Source organism: Ursus arctos, unplaced genomic scaffold, assembly GCF_023065955.2.
Source record: "Ursus arctos isolate Adak ecotype North America unplaced genomic scaffold, UrsArc2.0 scaffold_9, whole genome shotgun sequence".
NCBI lineage: Eukaryota > Metazoa > Chordata > Mammalia > Carnivora > Ursidae > Ursus > Ursus arctos.
In genome coordinates this window covers 73,727,093-73,748,260 of record NW_026623111.1, presented here as the reverse complement: position 1 = coordinate 73,748,260, position 21,168 = coordinate 73,727,093, and the positions used below count along the sequence as shown (strand labels likewise).

The following is a 21,168-nucleotide window of genomic DNA, read 5'->3' as shown; positions in this document are numbered from 1 at the left end:
TGATTTCTGACTAAAATTTCAGAAGCAAGCTGAAATGGTTAAGAAAACTGCTCAACTAATTCTGCTAACCGAAATGATTAAAAAATAAAAAAGAACTCATGATTTTAGTAGCTAGGGAAGAGATAAGCACTGGAACAAGGAAAGAATAGTCACCTTTGGTAATACTGAGTATTATTACCAAAAACTAAATTAATTTTTTTCTCTCCAGGGTTGAGTGTTTACATAAAGAGGAAGGAGAATGTGTATGTTCTCCTTATAAGAGAATGGACCACAGAAAGGCTTTCCATTTTCCTATCTGCAGTCTGGCCAATGGCCACTTGTGCTCTGAGAAACCACATTCCGCATTTTAGTCGCTCCTTCTCCTCAGTGAAGTTTTCCAGACCCTCTCAGACACAGGTTTATACAGAAAATCTGATGAAATATAAGGGTATCAAGGATCAAGGATGGGGCAAGCAAGACTAACGTTTCTTCATGTCAGAAGACAGTTTGGATTGCCGACGGCTCAGTCCCTACTGGAGACACAGTGAGAGCTTCTTAAGTGCATGAGGGGTGCCGCTACTTACTGAAAACAGGCTCAGAGACGAGGTTAAGGGTCTTTGGCCCAGTAATGTTAACTTCCTTCTTTTAAAAAGATTAAGATCAAAGTCATGTTAGTGGAAGAAATACGGTTTTCTCATTAAAGATTAGATTGTATAGCCTAAAAGTATAATTTGTGGGGCAGGGTGATTCAGAAAGAACTCAGGCACAGCAATATCTGGTGGAGCAGTAAAGTGGGTCTTCCTTCCTCTCAAAGTGCCAGAGTTTCTTCCTTCTCAAGACGCAGAAGCCGAAATTCTGAGGTCAACAAATTTGAATGACACCAGGGAAGGCAGAGGGCTAGGATTTTTTACTTGTGGACACAAGGAGAGTTTCCCAAGGGAGGCCCCCTAGGACGGAGAGGGTGCTTCATAAGAGGGGCTGTATGAGGACCGAAGAGGAGTGAGGATTTACAGAGGAGGGTCAGAGGATAAGGGTGGCTCCATGTGGGACATTCAAATAAGGTCCGAATGGTGGTCTTTGCTTGTCTCTCTGTTCTGTCCCCTCTGTGCTCCTGTCCTACACACCTCACCTGCCCTCAAACCTGCCCTTATGGGCCTCAACAGAGTAAATTAGATAAAAAACAGCTTCAGGTCTTTGTGCTGTGAACTTCTTTAGAATATTTATTTGATCTTTACTTTTAAGAACTACTTATTTATTTTATTTACTTAGGTGTTGAGTTGTGTAAGTTTTTAAATATATTTTGGCTATTAACCCCTTGTCAGGTAGATCCTGTGCGAGTATCTTCTCCCATTCGGTAGGTTGTCTTTTGTTTTGTTGATGGTTTCCTTTGCTGTGAGAAAGCTTTTTCTTTTGGAATAGTCCCAATGGTTTAATTTTGCTTTTGTTTTCCTTGCCTGAGGAGACATTTAGAAAAATGTTTCTATGGCTGATGTTTCAAGTGTGCTTGGTCTAGAAAAAGCGTAGTAGTCCTCATGAAGAGGACACTTCTCCTTCTGAATGCTGTCCCTGCATGGTAGATTGCTGAGATGACTCTCAAGTCTTTCCTGAGAGATTGAGAAATATTTCCTGCACCTTCTCCCTCACAGAGTAGTCAGGGGCAACCCCATCTGCCATGCACTATAGGTAAGATGGTCACAGGTAACACTGGAAATTCATATAAAATAGATGCCGTTGATAAAGATGGACATCGTGAACTACTTGAGGGAACATTCTCCTGCACTTGAAGAGATATGCATTCCGTGCACATTTAAAAGTTGATTTGGTTTGTGGATATGATAGGTCATTTTAGAGACGGCAAAGGAGGATGGAAACACTCTGCCTTTTTTATTGCTTTTAGGCATAATTAAAAAAATGAGTGTTAAATTCTCTCCAAAATGACAATGCTATACAGATGTGAGAAAATATGGAAAATCTGGTTGGCTTCTCTGACTTGCTGACCCACATTATAAGCTAGGAACTAATTTGGTCACATCATGAATTCTGAATCCCGACATGTGAAAGACACTGTATTTTTCTACCTGCTGACAGAATTGTCATTTTTCACCCTGCTCTCTACCTTAAATAGTTTATTAGTTAACTAAAGTAGCCTTTCATGATACATATAGATATTGATGTATACACTAATTAAGCAAACTCTATTACAAAAGGCCCCAGTATTCTTTAAATTCAATTACCCTGCAATAATTTGTGTAAGGTAGAAAGTATGTGCAGTGTTTTCCTGAGATACTATGAAAAAGATGCAATATTTATTTACCCCAGGTCACTATGAACAAATATGGAACTATCCTAAATTTGTATGGTCAGCATATCATAATGTCACCGTTGACTATCAGCTGATTGTAAAATTTATGTTAAGATGATATCCTCAAATAATCCAATGGACTTCAATAGAACAGATTTTTATGTTCTAACATCATTGAAAATATAGGAAAGACCTGACTAATTCCCATAAATTTCCCTGAGGATCAACACATTTCTAAATGGTGTTAAGAAAGAACCCTAATAAAATCATAACATCAGAGAATTTGGAAGAGTTCCTGGAGGTATCGCATAATTCGATGATATATCTTAAGGTATAAAAGCCGGCCTCCAAAACGGACCTTATTCTTCTTCCTTAGGCACTTTACTGACTTAGAAAACTTAACGCCAGGAAGCTCTTATTCATGCCTAACCGAAAACTCGCCTACTTCTCATAAGCCTCTCATTTTCTTCTCAGTGAAAATGGACACTAGCTACTCGTCACCTCCAGTACAATATTTCTTTATATAATAAAATACTTCTTCGTTTTCATCCTGTAGCTTTTCCTTGTTGAGTTTAACACTAAATTCCTGTAGTTCTTACCCACAGGATCTATTGCTCACTTTTTTACATTGTTATTAGCTAAGGCATCTTTTCCTTTTCTATGGTAATTTTTGTGTAACTTATGGACCTTATAAATAGGTCATAATAGTGCTTAAAAAGCCCTAACAACTTTTACACTACTAGGTGACTTTGGCCATTTTCTTCATAAACACCAACATTATATTTCAAATTTGTAATGGACAGATGATTCATTCTGAAACTGTCTTCACCTCCAGTTTTAAATTATTATAGATACATACACAAACAGACACACAGACACACAGTTTTTTTCCATCTCTGAGTGAATTATTACATATTTGTCCCTGTTAAGCTTCGTCTCACTTATGATCACCTTGTTTAATTTGCCAAGGTCTTTATGAATTCTTGCAGTGTGGTTCTAGTCAATAATCACCCCTACTCAATATAAAGTAATCTGCATGTTTAATAAGCTCACTCCCTATTCTATACTTCAAATCAACACCGAAAATGTTCATTAGAACCAGGGCCAGTGCTGACTTATGGGAAAAACTTTATTCAATATACCCTCCAAGGCTGACATTGAACCATTGATCATAACTTCACATACAGCCTGCTAACAAGCTGTGATACAATAATACATAATACTACTACACGAAAAATGACCCAAATAAAATACGATGTAGATTCAAATGAGGAATCGATAGTAATTTGCATTTTTTTTTGCTGTTATAAGTTCTTTTATTTTTTTTAAAGATTTTATTTATTTATTTGACAGAGATAGAGACAGCCAGCGAGAGAGGGAACACAAGCAGGGGGAGTGGGAGAGGAAGAAGCAGGCTCATAGCGGAGGAGCCTGATGTGGGGCTCGATCCCCTAACGCCAGGATCACGCCCTGAGCCGAAGGCAGACGCTTAACCGCTGTGCCACCCAGGCGCCCCTGTAAGTTCTTTTAAGGAGCTCAAAAACTTTAATCACATTATCAAATTATTCATAGTGGAAAGAAATAACTGAAGAGAAAGAAGTGACCAGGAATAACAGCAGGGCAAATTTAATAGCCTATTTGAAGGCCCAGTAGAACACTACTGTCAAAGTAAGGTGGAAGGGCATTGTTTCAGGGAGGATTCTAATGAATCCATCTAAAAACAAAGATCCTGGCTCTTCATAACACAGAGCAGGAGACCAGGTTTCTACTGATAACTTAAATTTCCCAAATACGAAATATATTTTCTTTCTTCCCAGTGCAGTAGGACTGTGGATCTCTCCAAAGAATTTAAAAAAAAAATCATTTAGAGAAATTATGCTTTATTCCCAATTAGGTATATTTCTTTTTTGAAAAATTTCGACTAAATGTATACATAAAATGCATGTCCTTATGTCCGCAGTCAGGCCTTATTAATAGTCATTCAGATTATAAATGCCCAAAATGTTTTGGAAAGGTCCCCCCACCCCCCTCCCAACCCCTGCCCCATTCAGCAGCAATTCTGAGGATTCTGCAGCATTGGTCTGAGAAAATGGCAATCTTCATCTGAAAAAACCACCCAGGAAGCCACCCGCAGATCTGTTCTTTATCTTCTCCATGACATGCCATGATCTGGGGCATCTGGCAATTTTTAAACTTTGTGTTTAGGTTAAAAGATCAGGGTTTGAGAAACAGGGGGTGTAGTAGGGGTGTGTGTAGTGAATGTGTGTGTGTGTGCGTGTGTAGGAGTGGAGGAGAAAGTCATTAAAAATAAATTGACTATCTTTAGATGACAGGAACTTGCAGAGCAACTAAGAGGATCAGAGAACTAATGGGGTCAAACAGACACTTAGCAGAGGGTGGGGGTCAGCACATCAAGATTGCTGGTGTGATGGAGAGGACAGAGAAAGAAAGGTGACACAAGAGAAACAGAAAGAAAGAAAAAAAAGAAGATACGGCAAACCAAGAGTTTCCTTTCAGTTCTGCCTTACAATCTAGGATTTCTTTTGTAAGAAGAATATGTGAATGTATTTTCATCTGTTATTTCAGACTTTGTTTAATAAGATACCTCATTCGTGTAGTTGATAGAGAATTGTACAGATGAAGGGACATTGAAAATAACTTTCAAACTGTGGAACAAATATTTGTGCAGCGAGAGGAGGAATGGATCACATTTTTAAAGACAGAAAGCTAAAGTACAAAGTGGTTTAAAGAAACAAACTGAGGGCTTCAGAGGGGTGGGGGATTGGGATAGGCCGGTGATGGGTAGTAAGGAGGGCACGTATTGCATAGTGCACTGGGTATTATATGCAAATAGTGAATCATGGAACATTGCATCAACATCTGGGGATGTACTGTATGGTGACTAATATAACAAAATAAAAATTAAAAAAAAAAAAAAAACAACTTGCCTTATTCTTTAATAGCAAGAACGAGGCTTGAACCCTTGAACTAGCAGGTCTCCAGTCTCCTTCAGCAGCATTCTACCCTACAGCCCTGCCTGCCGATCCCACTGTCACTATTTCTCTCATGTATTCTTCCTACATTAGTTTCACAAAAACATGCCGCATACTCAAACCAGCTCTTCTGAAATGACTCAACCAAGTACTCCTGAGTATAGGGTTTTTATCGTATCCACATACTTTTGGTAGATAGAATTTATTCATTCAGCTGATTTCAGGTAAGGAAGGAAAACAAGAAATAGAGAGGAGACAGGAATTTATACTTTCAAGTTCTTAATAGGTTTCTGGGTTGAGATGATGAAGCCTGGGAAGAAAGAACGAGGGAAGGACTTGACTTGCTTAGAATAATTGCTTGTCTAGAAGAAGATCATGTTAGGGGTTGTGGGCACTTATTAGTTTGGCAAAGTTTTCATCTCGGTGAGCTCAGTGTAAATAAGAGTCTATAGCAATGTTAGCACAAATAAAGTGGGAGACAACTTTTAATTAAATGCTCACTGAAGGGTGACTTTGAAAAACTCTGAGAGTTTTAATTTTTTTTCAAAAAGAGAAAATCATGGTCTATAATATCTAGATGGCTATATGTTTATAAAACATCCATCCCTGTAGTACTTAAGTGCTTTGGCAAGTAAGCCATTTCAACACCGAACAATGCAGAGGAAGATGAATGTCTTCCTCTCTGTAGAATCTGTGTACTCTGGAGCTAAGTCTATACAATTCTGTACTAAACTGAAACATAAAAGTGGTATGAATCAAGCCCAGCTCACTTCAGCGACCTTGATTTTGGCTGTTCCTTATTAATAAAGTGTGCAATTCCCTGCTGAGAGCTATGAAGTAGCCTCCCCCTGGAAGCCCGAAGTGGGTGAGACACTAAGAAAACCTCGATGACATACCATTTGGGGCTCCTTCTCTTATTCCGGAATAACGGCACACAAAAATGGCTTTCATATTTCTTCCTGATTTGTTATGAGGTACATAAACAAATCGTGAGGTTCCACAGTCTCAGGCTAGATTCTAAGAAACCGCCTTTCTGGTTCATTATTCAGTGAATATTTACCTGTAACCAGCTATGCACTCAGTAAGTTACACAATGTGCTGTGCTGATGCAAAGGTGATACAAGCATGCTCAAGAATACACATTTTAAGTGAGAAGGTAAAACAAGCAGAGTACTGCCCCAGCACAGGGGTGCGTGTAATTCAGGGTGTAAGCTGGGCAGAGGCAAAGTGGTTTAAAAAAAAAAAAGAGGGAGACACTGAATCTAGTTATGAACACTGTGGGGACGGCGACACGGAGGCAGCAGTTTCTGAGCTGTGCTAGAAGAGGGCCAAGTAAAGAGGAGTTAAGAGAGAAAACTTGCCTGACAAACACATGTCCTGACCCAGGGTCAGTGCAGTCACCATGAGTAGCAGCTTGACCGTAGTGATACTTAATGAAGCTAAGGTGAGACAACAGTGAGTTATTCAGCCAAGTCCTTATTTATATTTACATTTGGATAAGGCTCCCTGACAGCCAGTGTTATTTATTTTTTTTCTTAACATTTGGGGGCTTGGAGGATTAAATGGCGAGACAAGAAGACAACACCCAGGAAGCTGGACCGTGAGGGTGGGCCATGGCTGCTATGCCTGAAGGAATGCAGCAACAACAAGGAACTCTGAGGCCTAGCTAGGGGGGCCAGGGGGAAGGAAAAATTGAGTGTATGGAATTGTGGAAAAACAGTAAAAATGATAGTGATGGGCACCACGGAAAAGGGTGGAGGGAAGAACAGTCCAAGGAATCCACATGAGCTCCTAGAGAACAAGCAGAAAAATGGAAGCAAATGTAGGGTGTATCCTGGCACTGTGCTGTTATTTATGTCTCTTTCTTTCCCATTTATCCTTTACATTAAACCTATGAAGTTGAACCCATTATCTTTTTACCCTTAGGGAAAATAAGGCTTAAAATGCTTATGGAAAATGACAAGATCATTCCACTAATAAGTGGCAAAGGATTTGAATGCAGATTTATTTAAATGCATGGTCTCCTGTGCCTGTTTCTAGGATACCACGTAACTTAGAAATATCTGAAATTAACTTAGCTAAATATAATTCAGCCATTGATTCTTTCCTGCAGAACTCTTTATTTTTCAGAAAACTTATAGTGACCCTTGTGGTTTTCATTCACTCATTTATTCATTTGTTTATTTATTTTGTTTGATAAAGTTTCAGTGTATTTGCTAATTGTACATGCATGATATGGTCCACTGATTAAGACAAGGCTTCTGGTGCCAGATTGCCTGGATTTACTATCCTAGCTTTTGGTTTATCATCTTCACAATGGAGATGAAAATAATATATCTCTCATGGGGCTATTAGGAATTAAATGAGAAAATCTAAGCAAAGCATTTAGGAAAGTGTCTGTCATATAGCAAGCACCCAGTAATGTTAGCTGCTGTTATTAATACTACGTACCAGGCATTCGGGGACACACTACGGGCACAAATATGAATATGGCATAGCTCTTGCCTTTGAAGAATTTATACTCTCAAAGAGAAGACACACATGTAATGGCTAATTGTGCTTGTGCAAACAGGTGATGCCAGAAGAGAAGGGAGTTCTAGGTCATTTCAGGGAAAGGGAACAGCATGTAAACTCCACGGAAGTATGAAATGCCCTCCAAGAGTGGCTTAACTGGAGCACGAACAAGTGTGAGAATGGACTGCAGCTGGTACCAGTAGAGAAATGAGGCTGGGTCAGCTTTTGAAGGGTTCAATATGCTTGGCTACGTATGGAGTTGCACTTTATTTTGATTGGATGTGGTAATAATGGAGGTTTCCAAGCCAATTTTAAGGATGGAGGAAGGTAACCATCTGGACTCCGCACTCTGGATCATAAGCTTGAATGAGAAGAGAATGGGATAGAGGGGAATAATAGTTGAAGTACGAGAAAAGAGAATAAGAAGTGTGAAACAGTAGGCGGAGAGACTTGGGATCCTGGTCATTTCATGCCAGAGAAATGAAAACATATCTATACAAAAACAGAAATGCACATAAATGCCCTTAGCGACTTTATTTGTAATAGCTAAAAACTTGGAGTCAACCAAAATTCTACGCAATAGATAAACTGTTAAGCAAACTGGTACATCAGTACCGGAGATCACTAGTCGGCAATAAAAAGCAATGAACTATTCACGCATGCAGCAACTTGAATAGATCTCAAGGGTGTTACGCTGAGAGGGAGATAAAAGGGCTATTTCAAAGGCCACATACTGTATGATTCAACTTATATAGCACTCTTGAAAGATTAAAAATCACAGGAAGAGAGGACATATTAGTTATTATTAGGGTTTGGGGATAGTGGGGAAGAAGGAGTGAGTGTAGAATGAAGATTTTTGTAATAGTAGGATAGTTCTACAACTATTGCAGTGGTGGTGATACATTCTGTACATGTAATAAAATGGCATTGAAGTATTTGCATACATTGTATCCATGTCAATTCCCTTGATTTGATATTGTATTATAATTACTTAAGATGTAACCATGGGGGGAAACTAGGTGAAGGGTACATGGGACCTCACTATGTTATATCTTCACAACTTCCTGTGTATATATAATTACTTCAAAATAAACTGTTAAAAAAAGCTTGTTTAAATATTACTAGAACCTATTGCAATATGATAAGCTATGGATTATTAATTCTTTGTCCTTCAAAAATTATGGCATTTTCCTATTTTCTCAGTGTAGCCCTGTATTACTTTGAAAATGCATTAAATTTACTAAAAATAAGTCTGACTTATTTTTTGATGGCTTAAAGCTAAAAATAATAACAGGCAGGATAAAAATCCATGAATAGCAGACATGGAGATGCAACTTTTCTGTAAAACTGCCTCTGAAAAGTGATCCAATCAGAGTGATTTCTAGAATTTTCTCACACTAGTAACTCTCTTCTTCCCTGTTTAGTTATGAGGTAGTCAACCACATTTTCTACTTAAAACTCTTGAAAAATAAACTAAGCAATATTCTTGCATCTGCTCTAAATGTAACTGTTAACCTAGAGATACAAAGTTTCTCAAGCCACATTTCTCTTGAAACAAGAAGATATGTGGTTCGGGTTTTATATTAAATAGAAACCTACTAGTTTCCATATACTTCTACATCTTTCCTCTCCCACCCAAGTCTGTGCCACAGATAAAGCTGTCTTTCTTCAATGATGTCACTCTCCATTATTGCTGGGAAACATTCTAAATTCTTCAACAAGCTTTATTATGCTCTTCAGGATTGGGTTCCACTTTTCTTTTCTATTTCATTTCCTGCCACTCTTACATCACCCATCTCAATTCAGGAAGGAAATTAACAGATTTTGATCATCTGCCCTTTGCTAGACACTATCCTAGGAATTTCATACCTCTCTTGCTTTTGTCAATATTCTCCAGTAAGCCACCCCTTCAGTCTTTTGAAATTCTCTTTCAAGATCAAACTCTCAGATGATACCTCTGTGATGCCTGATAGCTTTTCTTCCTTTCTCCTTCCCCTCTTCTCCAAGTGATTGAATTAAATCCCTCCTTTCCTATGTTCACACAGCATTTCACAAATAAATTTATCATACTTCCTATGTCATCAAATTCTACACCCCTATGTCTCTAACTAAATTGTGACTCAGGGATAATATCTAAATATCTTTTTAGACTCAATACCTAATATGATGTTTAAATATATCTATTCAGTTGAATTAAATGAATAAAGGGAATATATTTATTTAGTTTTTATAGTTAGAAATACCTCCATTTCCAAAAAGAAGGATTGTAATGATCTCTTTGGATAGTAACTTGCTAAAGATAGTTACATAGTTTTGTGAGGGCAAAGGAAGGAAAGAAAGAATTTCGTTAGAGAGCACCTGCCAGTTCTACCATTCTCTCTGTACCCAGACCTGGTGACAGACTTAGACTTCTAAGCTAGCTCATAGTCTATTGTGTGGCACTGAGAAAAACAAATGCTCAGTATGTTTTTTCTTTTCCAAATGTGAGCAAATGTGGATAAAAATGTCCTGTTATTAGTATGCTAAGGAAAAAGGAGACTTCTCCAGTGACAGGATAGAATATGGATCTCTTTTTGCATCTACTTGGAAAGAAATTTATCCTAAATTAGTTTATTCAGTGACTACATGAAGTCAAAATTTGTTTAGTCCAACCTCAAACATAATGGTGAACGAATGTTTCAAACATAAAAATATGGTGGGATTTTGGGATCCCTTCAAATAGACCCAAGCTTACTTATAGCCCCAGGAATTGAAAGACCTCAAGTTTCACCACTGAAGACCAATCTGATTCTAAAGTTATTAATGACTATAACTGTACAACTGTGATTTCCCTCATAGCTCTTTTCACCTTATATGTGAAAGAAGTGGTTTTTTGAAAATTGCATCACAACAAAAACTAATGGAACTAATGTTCATGATGTTATTACCCAGTGTTTACTCTGAAATTGGCTTCAAAACTTCACATGCTCCATATCACCGTTGCCAATTTTAGCCTGGTTACCAGTAGAAAAAAGTACATTCCATTTGCTAGGTATCTAAAAACAATTAGCTACATGTTGTTACCATTCAATCGCAATGAACAAGTCCAAATATTATTAGAGTCTTGTAGAAATTGCATGCTTTTTCCTTTAGAAATTGAAATGTATACCTCAATATTACCCACCCCAACTGTGTCATCATCTGTCATATGACATCATATCAAGCAGCAGAACATAGTTATTATTGAAGGGGTATAAAATTAAACTTGGGAATTATATTTTCAGGGAAATTTTACTTTCAAAATTTTAATGGCAAGTGCCAACTAGAAGGTTAGATGTGGATAAATACCTAATTTTGAAAAAGGGATAAATTTTGTAAAATGTATTCAGTTCCTCATGAAAAAATCTATCAGATTTCTCTTACCAAAATGTAAGAGTTTCTGTCAACCATCTATCTATTCAGAAGTAGCAGCTTTTCCCCTCTCTCTCACCGACTTCCCTCTATCTCTGTCCCTCTGGGGCTGGAGAAGCAACTTTGAATTTTTGGGAATGAACATGGGGCTGGTGTATGTATGCCAATGACATAGCAAAAATGAGCTGAAAAAGGTGCATCGACAAGCATTACTTCATTTAGTGATGAGCAAACCTTATGAATATAAATGATTAAGGAGAATGATATTGGATGGCCTTGTGGGTTTTGTTTATTCTAAGAAAAATTAAACTTAGAATTTTCCAAGAAAGTTTGACATTAGTGGCAAATGGAACTTTAAAAGTTTCCAAGAAACACTGCTGGTAATTATGTTTACCAATGCAGCTGAGGCATGAAATTAGAAGATATCTTTAAGTTTGGGGAGAGAATCAGGCTTCTCTTAACTCCTTTGGCTCAGATTTTTCCCCTTTCAAAATTAGTCTAGTGATAAGATTAGAAGGAAGGGAGATTTATTATACCCACTGTTGACTTTTAATAATGTGAGCTGCCATTAGAAAGAAGTAATTTTTTTAAGAAATGAAAGCTCAGTTATTGTGGATTGTGGAACTATACTTGTGGGAAACATCATGTGAAATTATGATCTTTTTTTCCATTAGGTTTTACCTTTAGAGAAACCTTATGGATGTAAAATTTGATAGAGGCTTCTGTTCCCACTGCTATTGCATAAAAGTCAAGATACAAACTAATGCTGGCAAAGTTGGTAATGACTAAATAGTTCGGATACACACACTCACCATGAGGTCTGCAACCCCAGGGAAGCAGATTAGGCAAACAAACTGTAAAAACAATCACTAGATAAGGAAAAATTTCAGTGGGTAAGACCATGGATTGTTATCGAATTGACATGGGTTAGACTTCTAGTTCTGACATTATTGGCTATGTGATCTTGAGAATTTAACCTGCAAACTTCTGTTTCTTCACCTACATTATGGGAATAATAGTAATGCCTGTGTTTTCAGGGTGTTTTTCAGGAATAGATGAGATAATACATGAAACATGCTTAATAAATTCATAATAAATTCTTAGCGAATGTTAGTCATGATTTTTATTCCATTAACTATTGTCATTTATTGTGTAAAATCAATTATTTTATTTACTAAATTGTCTTCATGTATTTATATAAAATGTTTCAAAGTCAGATATGAGGTACATTGGTTTTTAGCTTAAGTACATCCAAAATGTGACAAGTTAAAGATAATTGATACAAAGTATATTAGTGAGATATACACTCTTAGTTTTTAAAACTATTTTTCTTAATGTGATTTCTTTTTAAAAAAAAAATTATTTATTTATTATATAGAGAGAAAGAGCACAAGCATGAGGGGCAGAGGGAGAAGGAGAGAAAATCTCAAGAAGACTCCATGCTGAGCATGGAGCAAACCACGGGGCTCAGTCTCATGACCCTGAGATCAGGACCTGATCTGAAACCAAGAGTCAGATGCTTAACCAACTGTACCATCCAGGCGCCCCCTTTTAATGTGATTTCTATTGATTGGATCTGCCAAGTGGTCCTACCCTGAATGGCAGATAACAATTATAGATGTAATTCGCTCATGTTAGGATGTATGCCTACAAAATGTGCCCATATAAAAATCACCTAACTTTTGATATTTATTTCCTCAGACCAAATAAGGATTTGAAACACCCTTTACATCCTCGCACTTAGCAATGAATAAGACAATGACATATCCTTCATAATGTTCTCTGAAAACAACTGGCCATACAAGAGATGGGAATTAGAGTGGTAAAGTTAGAACATAGGTTCAATAATCAGACAGATTAAAGTATGGTGTTTAATCAATCACTTATTAGCCGTATGATTTTGGGCAAGCTACTTATCAACTTCAGTTCTAAAATGGGTTATTAATAGTATGTATTTCAGAAGATGGTGTAAGTATTAAATGAGCAAATGCATGTAAATCATTCAATACAATCTCGCTTTCTGTGGGTGCTCAATAAATGTTAATTATTATTTTCATAGTTTTACTGATTTCATTGATTTCTTGGCTGGGTGACTGCAGTAATTTTCATTATTGCTTAAAATAGGATTCTGATGGACTCATCAGTTAAGCTTTCCATGAACTTCACTGTGTACCACTTATAACTGATGCCCCACATAGAGCTGGCTACAAGGGTAGGAAGAAGGTATGAAGATTTTGCACCAATTAAATAATTGGGAAAAATACTTGAGAAGCCTGATTTGATAAGAAAAGTTGGAAACATCACTTTCAATAACTGGATGAAATAATTAACCGTCTGTTATGATTATTAGTTGAATTTGAGGATTTCAATTGTATACCACAGGCAACTGAAAAAAAGTACCCCATTTCTTTATAGAGCATTAATTCTTGATTTTATTTTTTAGTATTGTGTTATAATAGTTTTGTGGCTATTAATGGACTTCATTTACAAATTTTTCTAAAGGGAAGAAGAACTCTTATGTTTTTCTTTAAAGATCAATTAAATCCCTAATGAATTCCTTCGCAAATCTATTCATAATTTTGAATTGTCAGTTTTGTTGAGAAAGAATGTTCTTTAACTCTAAGACAATTTACACTATCTTGTTCTTGGATGAATAAAACATTTTCAGGAAAATGTTTCTTAAAACAATATACAGAACATTGTGTTCTAATAAGGCAAGAGTTGTGCTGTGGTGCTGATCGTATGGCGCGAAACCACAGGAGCAGAACTGTCTGTGCTGGATCATAGGCCTTCGGGCTCTCGGAGCTCATGGGAGTGGCATTCATGAACTGAGGCATTGACATAGGTAACTTTTAGGATTCAAGTAAGTGCACCACAGTTGGTGACAACTTGCCACCATTGCAGCTGAACAAGCAGCAGTAATCATGACCACAGTAGCTATGACATTAGCTACAATGTAATGAAGAGACAAACAGAATGTGGTCTTGTCTCTTTAGAGCTACCCTCTCTCTCCCTCTCCTCCTGCCCCTTTCTCTCTCTTTTACTTTCCCTCTTTCCCTACCTGTCATCTATCAATCATCTAAGGTCTATCCAACTATTTACTCAGTTATTTATGGGACAGACTCAAGACAAAAACTGGTACTGTCAAACTTGAAATATATATATTTTAGTATGACTCCTTTTCCTTCCTTTTTACAATGTCCAAACATAGTCATATTTTGTGGAAGCTAAAACACTGAATATGTGTTTTTCTTCCAGGAAAATGTGGGAAACAATATTAAAATTATACCCAGAATTTTATTTTATAAAATATGTTCTACCAATACAGGAATACTTGCATATTGCAAAATTAAGCCTTTATTCAAAAGGAGGGTGTAAATTTATTATCAGATACTTTCTACTTATTTAAAGAGCTCTGGCTACTCTTGTCATTCCTCATGTTTTGTGGCACTGGAATCTTTGTCTACTTACTGGATGGAGCTTTCGATGCGGGTAATAGTGAGGAAAGCAGCAAGATTTGCTGTGTAAGATGAGATGACAATCAATGCGAATAGCCACCAAGCCCCCATCATCATTCGAGTGGCCAGAGTCGTGTATGGGACCTCTCCACCTGTGGAAAGAAGCAAATAGAATAAAAGAACATCAACAAGCACTTATTGAGAATCTGAGGTCATACACAATCAATACCAAATTAACTTTTAAGTACTGAAAAAAATCTTTTGACTTAACAACATCAGCATGGATTTCTGTATTTTGGTTGTGTTCATTACTTCATATTTAATTCCCTTTTATGATGCTATGTAAGACCCAGCCAAAAAGAACCAAGATAAATATTTAGTGTAACTTGTTTCAGTGATACGTCTTCTACCTTCTCATTCAACCCTAGAGTTAATTACCCTCTTATTATAACCACAGATAGTTCGTTTATTTCCAAATGCTTCATTATTCAGTAGTTAGGTGCTATTAATACTATTATGCCTACATTTAATATAACTTCTCAGATTTCTACTTCAGTAAATAATATTGAAAATTATTTTTGGTTAATTTCCCTAGAATCATAGCTTACTTTTATATATATGTATAAATATTTATATATAACATATAATATATATAATCACTTTATATATATATCACATCTTCTTTATTCATCTATTGATGGACACTTGGGTTGCTTCTATGTCATTGCTATTATAAATAATGCTGCAATGAACATAGGGGTACATATATCTTTTTAAAATTAATTTTAAAAAAATTCCAATATAGTTAACGTACAGTGTTACTTTAGCTTCGGATGTATGATATAGTGATTCGACAATTCTATACATTGCTCAGTGCTCATCATGATAAGTATACTGTTAATCCCCTTCACCTATTTCACCCATTTCCCACCCACCTCCCCTCTGGTAACCATCAGTTTGTTCTGTATAGTTAAGAGTTTATTTCTTGGTTTGTCTCTCTCTCTCATTTTTTTTTCTTTTGCTTGTTTCTTTTGTTTCTTAAATTCTACATATGAGTGAAATCATATGGTATCTGTCTTTCTCTGACTGACTTATTTCACTTAGCGTTATACTCTCTAGCTACATCCATGTTGTTGCAAATGGCAAGACTTCATTCTTTTTTATGTCTGAGTAACATTCCACTGTGTGTGTGTGTGTGTGTGTGTGTGTGTGTGTGTGTGTGTATGCCACATTTTCTTTACCCATTCATCATCATAATGGACACTTGGGTATACCAATTTACATTTCCACTAATGGTTCACAAAAGTTCTCTTTCTCCACATCCTTACCAAAATGTTATTTCTTATCTTTTCGATACTAGCCATTCTGACTCGTATGAGATGATATCTCAATGAGGTTTTGAATTAAATTCCCCTGATGATCAGTGATGTTGAGCATATTTTCGTGTGTCTTTTGGTAATCTGAATGTCTCCTCTGCAAAATTGTCTATTCAGGTCCTCTGCCCATTTTTTTAATTGGCTTTTTGGTTTTTTTTGGTGTTGAGTTGTATAAAGTTACATGAAGTCTTTAACCTTGATTAGAGTTGTTATCACCCACATGGAAGGATATTTGTTGAATTTTATTTATCCATGGCATAAAATCTGCAACTTGGGTAATTCAAATATCCTTGTAGAACCCCCCCCCCCCAAAATTATTTGATACCTGCACTTAGAAATCAAATGTTAAAAGTAATAGGACTGTTGACTTCCAATTCTGGTAATTCAAAACAATTCTCTCACAGCAGCCAGACAAATTAAACATATAATTCATTTCAGATCTAAAGAAGCAATAAAAAATTAGAAGATCAAGGTCCTAGAGAGGAAGATAATCCAGAAATATGACCTGGTATCTAGAACTGCTTTTCCCTGAGATATAAACACCAATTTAATGAGAGGAAGCTAAGAGACTGAGAAGCTGAATAGTGCTTTTGAAAGCCTTCAAAGCTTTAACAATTAGGGCTGGGTCTTGCCAAATGTAGGGAGGTGGGACAGAGAAAACCAGAAAATCCTCATTTGCTTGGATACCAATAATTAAAATTGTATTAATCCATGGGTCAAAGAAAAATCACTGGAGGAAAAAATATTTTAAAGTTGATGGTAATAAAAATATTCCATACCAAAATTCCTTAAGTTTTTTTTTTTAAAAAGATTTTATTTATTTATTTGACAGAGAAAGACAGCCAGCAAGAGAGGGAACACAAGCAGGGGGAGTGGGAGAGGAAGAAGCAGGCTCTTAGCGGAGGAGCCTGATGTGGGGCTTGATCCCAGAATGCCAGGATCACGCCCTGAGCCGAAGGCAGACACTTAACGACTGCACCACCCGGGCGCCCCTAAATTCCTTAAGCTTTAATAGCTAATGCGATGTAGCTAAATTTGTGTTTAGAAGAAATGAAATGACATGTTCAAAATATTGAAAGAAAATTGCTGCCAACGCAAAATTCTATATACAGTGAAGCTGTCCTTCAGAAATGGGGGAATAAAGACTTTCCCGAATAAAGACTTTTCCAGAAACAAAAGCCAAGGGAGTTTATTACCAACAGATCTACTTTACAAGAAATGTTAAAAGGAGTTTTTCTAGTGGAGGTGAAAGAACACAAATTCTCAATATAAAACCTTAAATGTATATTGTAAATCTCATATGTAATGGTAAATGTGTAGTCATAGTCAGATTCTGTAATATGATAACAGTGGTATGTAATTCAATTACAACTCTAATTTAAAGGTTAAAAAAACTAACATAGTAAAAGTAATCTACAATAATGTACAATAATAATACCAAAAACTACAATAATCTGTCATTATTTACACAATATTTAAAAAATGTAATTGTAACAGAAATAACCTAAAGTGTGAGGGGGAAAGGAAGTAAAAATGTAAAGCTTACAAATTCTATTGAAGTTGTTATCAGTTTAAAATAGTGTGTTATAAGCTTAAGAGGCCTCCTGGTAACCGCAAAGAAAAATCCTGTAATAATGACACACACACAAAAAACATGATAAAGAAGTGAAAGCATAGTGATACCAAAAGACATCAAAACACACAAAAAGACAGCAGGATAAGAAATAAGGGAAAACAGATCTATAAAAAATTCAGAAAACAGTGAGCAAAATGTAAATAGTAAGTTCTTACCTATCAACAATTTCTTTAAATGTAAACAGATTAAATTTTCCAATTAAAAGACATAAAATAGATGAATGGATAAAAAAATCAAGATTCAACAATATGCTGTCTAAAAAAGACTGACTTTAGTATTAAAGGCACTTATAATGAAACTGAAGGAAAAAAGAATCTTTCAAGCAACTTTGATAACAAAAATAACAAAAAGCAGGGGCAGCAATACTTATTTCAGACAAAATAGACTTTAAACTAAAAATGATAAAAAGAGACAAAGAAGGACATTATGTAATGATAAGGGGGTCAACACATCAAGAAAATATAACAATTACAAATATTTATGTGCCCAACATTAGAACATTTAAATATATAAAGCAGAAACTAACAGAGTTAAAGAGAAATAAACAGTAATACAGTAATAGGTGGGGACTTCAGTATCTCTCTCTTAACAATGAATAGATCATTCAGACAGAGAATCAATAAGGAAACAGTGAACTTGAAAAACACTGTAGACTAAATGGACCTAACAGAGATAAACCAAACATTTTATCCAAAACAGCAGCTATACATTCTTCTCAAGGGCACACGAAACATTTTCTACAATAGAGCATATTTTAGAACAGAAAACCAGTCTTAGAAAATTTAGAAGATTAAAATTACACCAAGTACATTCTATGACTACAATGGCATGAAACTAGAAATTAATAACAAGAGGAAACTTGGGAAGTCAAGAACACATGGAAGTTAAGCAACACTCTCTCGAACAACCAACGAATTACAGAAGATATTAAAGGAGGAATAAAAAAGGTTTCTTGACACAAATGAAAAGTGGAAATACAATATACCAGAGCTTGTGGAACACAGCAAAAGCAGTTTTAAGAGGCAGGTTTATAGCCATAAACACTTGCATTAAGAAGCAAGAGGGATCCCAAATAAACAACTTAACTCTATGCCATAAGAAACTAGAAAGAGAAGAAGAAACTGAGCCCAAAATTAGTAGAAGAAAGAAAAGAATAAATATTAGAGCATAAAATAAATTAAATATAGAACAGAAAAACAATGGAAAAGATTAACCAAACTAAACATTGATTCTTTCAAAAGATAAACTGAATTCACAAACCCTTAACTACTATAAACAAGGGAAAAAAAGAAAGAACCCAAATCAATATAATTATAAATAAAAAGGAGACATTACAACTGATACCAGAGAAATTCACAGGATCATAAGAAGCTACTATGAATAATTATTCACCAACAAACTGGACAATGTAGAAGAAATGGAAAAATTCTTAGAAATGTGTATAACTTTCCAAGACTGAATCAGGAAGAAACAGAATATCTGAATACACCATTTACTAATAAGGAGGTTGGGTCATTTATAAAATATCTCCCAACAAAGTAGAACTGAGGACCAGATTGCTTCACTGGTGAATTTTACCAAACATTTAAAGAATTAACACCAATCTTCAAACTCTTCCAAACAACAGAAGAGGAGGGAATCCTCTCAAACTTCTCTTAGGAGGCCAGCGTTATCTTGCACCAAAATCAGGAAAGGGCACTACTGGAAAGGAAAACCATAGGCCAATATCCCTGATGAATACAGATGCAAAAATTCTCAATAAAATCGTAGCAAACCAAATACAGCAGCACATTAGAAAGAATCATTCACAAAGAAAAGTGGATTTTATCCCTGGAATGTAAGGATGGTTCAACATATGCAAATCAACAAATGTGATACAAGACATTAATAGAATGAAAAACAATAATCATATAATTATCTCAATAGATGCAGAAATGCATTTGATAAAATTCAACATCTATTCATGATAAAAATTCAACACATTAGGCACAGAAGGAACATATCTCAACATAATAAAGGCCACATATGATAAGTCTACAGCTAACATCATACTGAATGGTGAAAGGTTGAAGGCTTTTTCTCTGAAATTGGGAACAAGATAAAGGTGCCCACTCTCATTACTCCTAGTCAACATAATAGTAGAAGTCCCAGCTAGAACAATCAGGCAAGTCAAAGAAATAAAAGGTATCAAAACTGGAAAGGAAGAAAAAAAACTGTCTCTATTTGCAGATGACATGATTTTATGTATAGAAAATCCTAAAGATTCAACCAAAAACTATTAGAGCTAATCAATGACTTCATTAAGTTGCAGGACACAAAATTAAAATATGGAAATCAGTAGTATTTCTATACATTAACAACAAATTTCCTAAAAAAGAAATAAATCAATTTCATTTACAATAGCCTCAAAAAGAGTAAAATATTTAGGAGTAAATTTAATTAAAAAGGTGAAAGATCTCTACTCTGAAAACTATTAAGACTTTGATGAAAGAAATCAAAGATGGAAAGAAATGGAAAGGTATCCCATGTTCATGGATTAGAATTAACATTGTTAAAATGTCAGTATTACGAAGAGCCATCTATAGATTCAATGCAATTCCTAGCAAAAATTCCAATGGCACTTTTTAAAGAAGTAGAAAAAACATGTTTAAAATGTATGTGGAACCACAAAAGACCCCAAATAGCCAAAGCAATCCTGAGAAAGAAGAACAAAGCAGGAGGCATCACTCTTCCTGATTTCAAGCTATACTATGAAGCCACAGTTATCAAAACGGTGTGGTAGTGGCATAAAAACAGACAAATAGACCAATGAACAGAATTGAGAGCCCAGAAATAAACCTATGCATGTACAGTTAACCAATATCTGACAAGGGAGCAAAAACACTCAATGGAAAAAAACATATTCTTTTCAATAAGTGGTGCTAGAATAATTGGATATTCACGTGTAAAAGAATGAAATAGGACTATATCTTACAACACTCACAAAAAGTAACTTGAAATGGGCTAAAGACTTAAATGTAATACCTGAAACCATGAGTTCCTAGAAAAAAACTTAGAAATAGAGCTCCTTGACATGGGTCTTGTTAATTTTTAGATATGACACCTAAAGCACAAGCAACAAAGTCAAAGATAAACCAGTGGGACTACATCAAGCTAAAAAAGCTTCTACACAGCAAAATCAACCATCAATAAAGTGAAACCTACAAAATGGAAAAAAATATTTGCAAACCAAACATCTGATAAGGGTTCTTGTAAAAATATATAAAGAAATCATACAACTTGATAGCAAAAAAAAAAAAAAAATAACCCAATTAATAACTAGGCAAAGGACCTAAATAGACATTTTTCCAAAGATGTATGAAAGGCCATTAGGTACATGAAAAGATGCTCAACACCACTAGTCATTAGGGAAATGCAAATGAAAACAGCATTGAGATAATTACCTCATGCCTGTTAGAATGGTCATCATCAAAAAGATAAGAGATAACAAATACTGGTGAGGATGTGGAGGAAAGGAACC

General features: G+C 35.7%; 1 protein-coding gene across 2 annotated transcripts in view; it reads right to left on the bottom strand.

Annotated features, from left to right (window-relative positions):
* GRID2 (glutamate ionotropic receptor delta type subunit 2) overlaps positions 1-21,168 on the bottom strand; it is a 1,362,985-nt gene that overhangs the window by 198,618 nt on the left and 1,143,199 nt on the right. For both annotated transcript variants that reach the window (XM_048212019.2, XM_057309689.1), the window contains exon 12: positions 14,650-14,788. In XM_048212019.2, the coding sequence (XP_048067976.1) occupies positions 14,650-14,788 (139 nt within the window). The remainder of the gene's footprint in view (positions 1-14,649; positions 14,789-21,168) is intronic.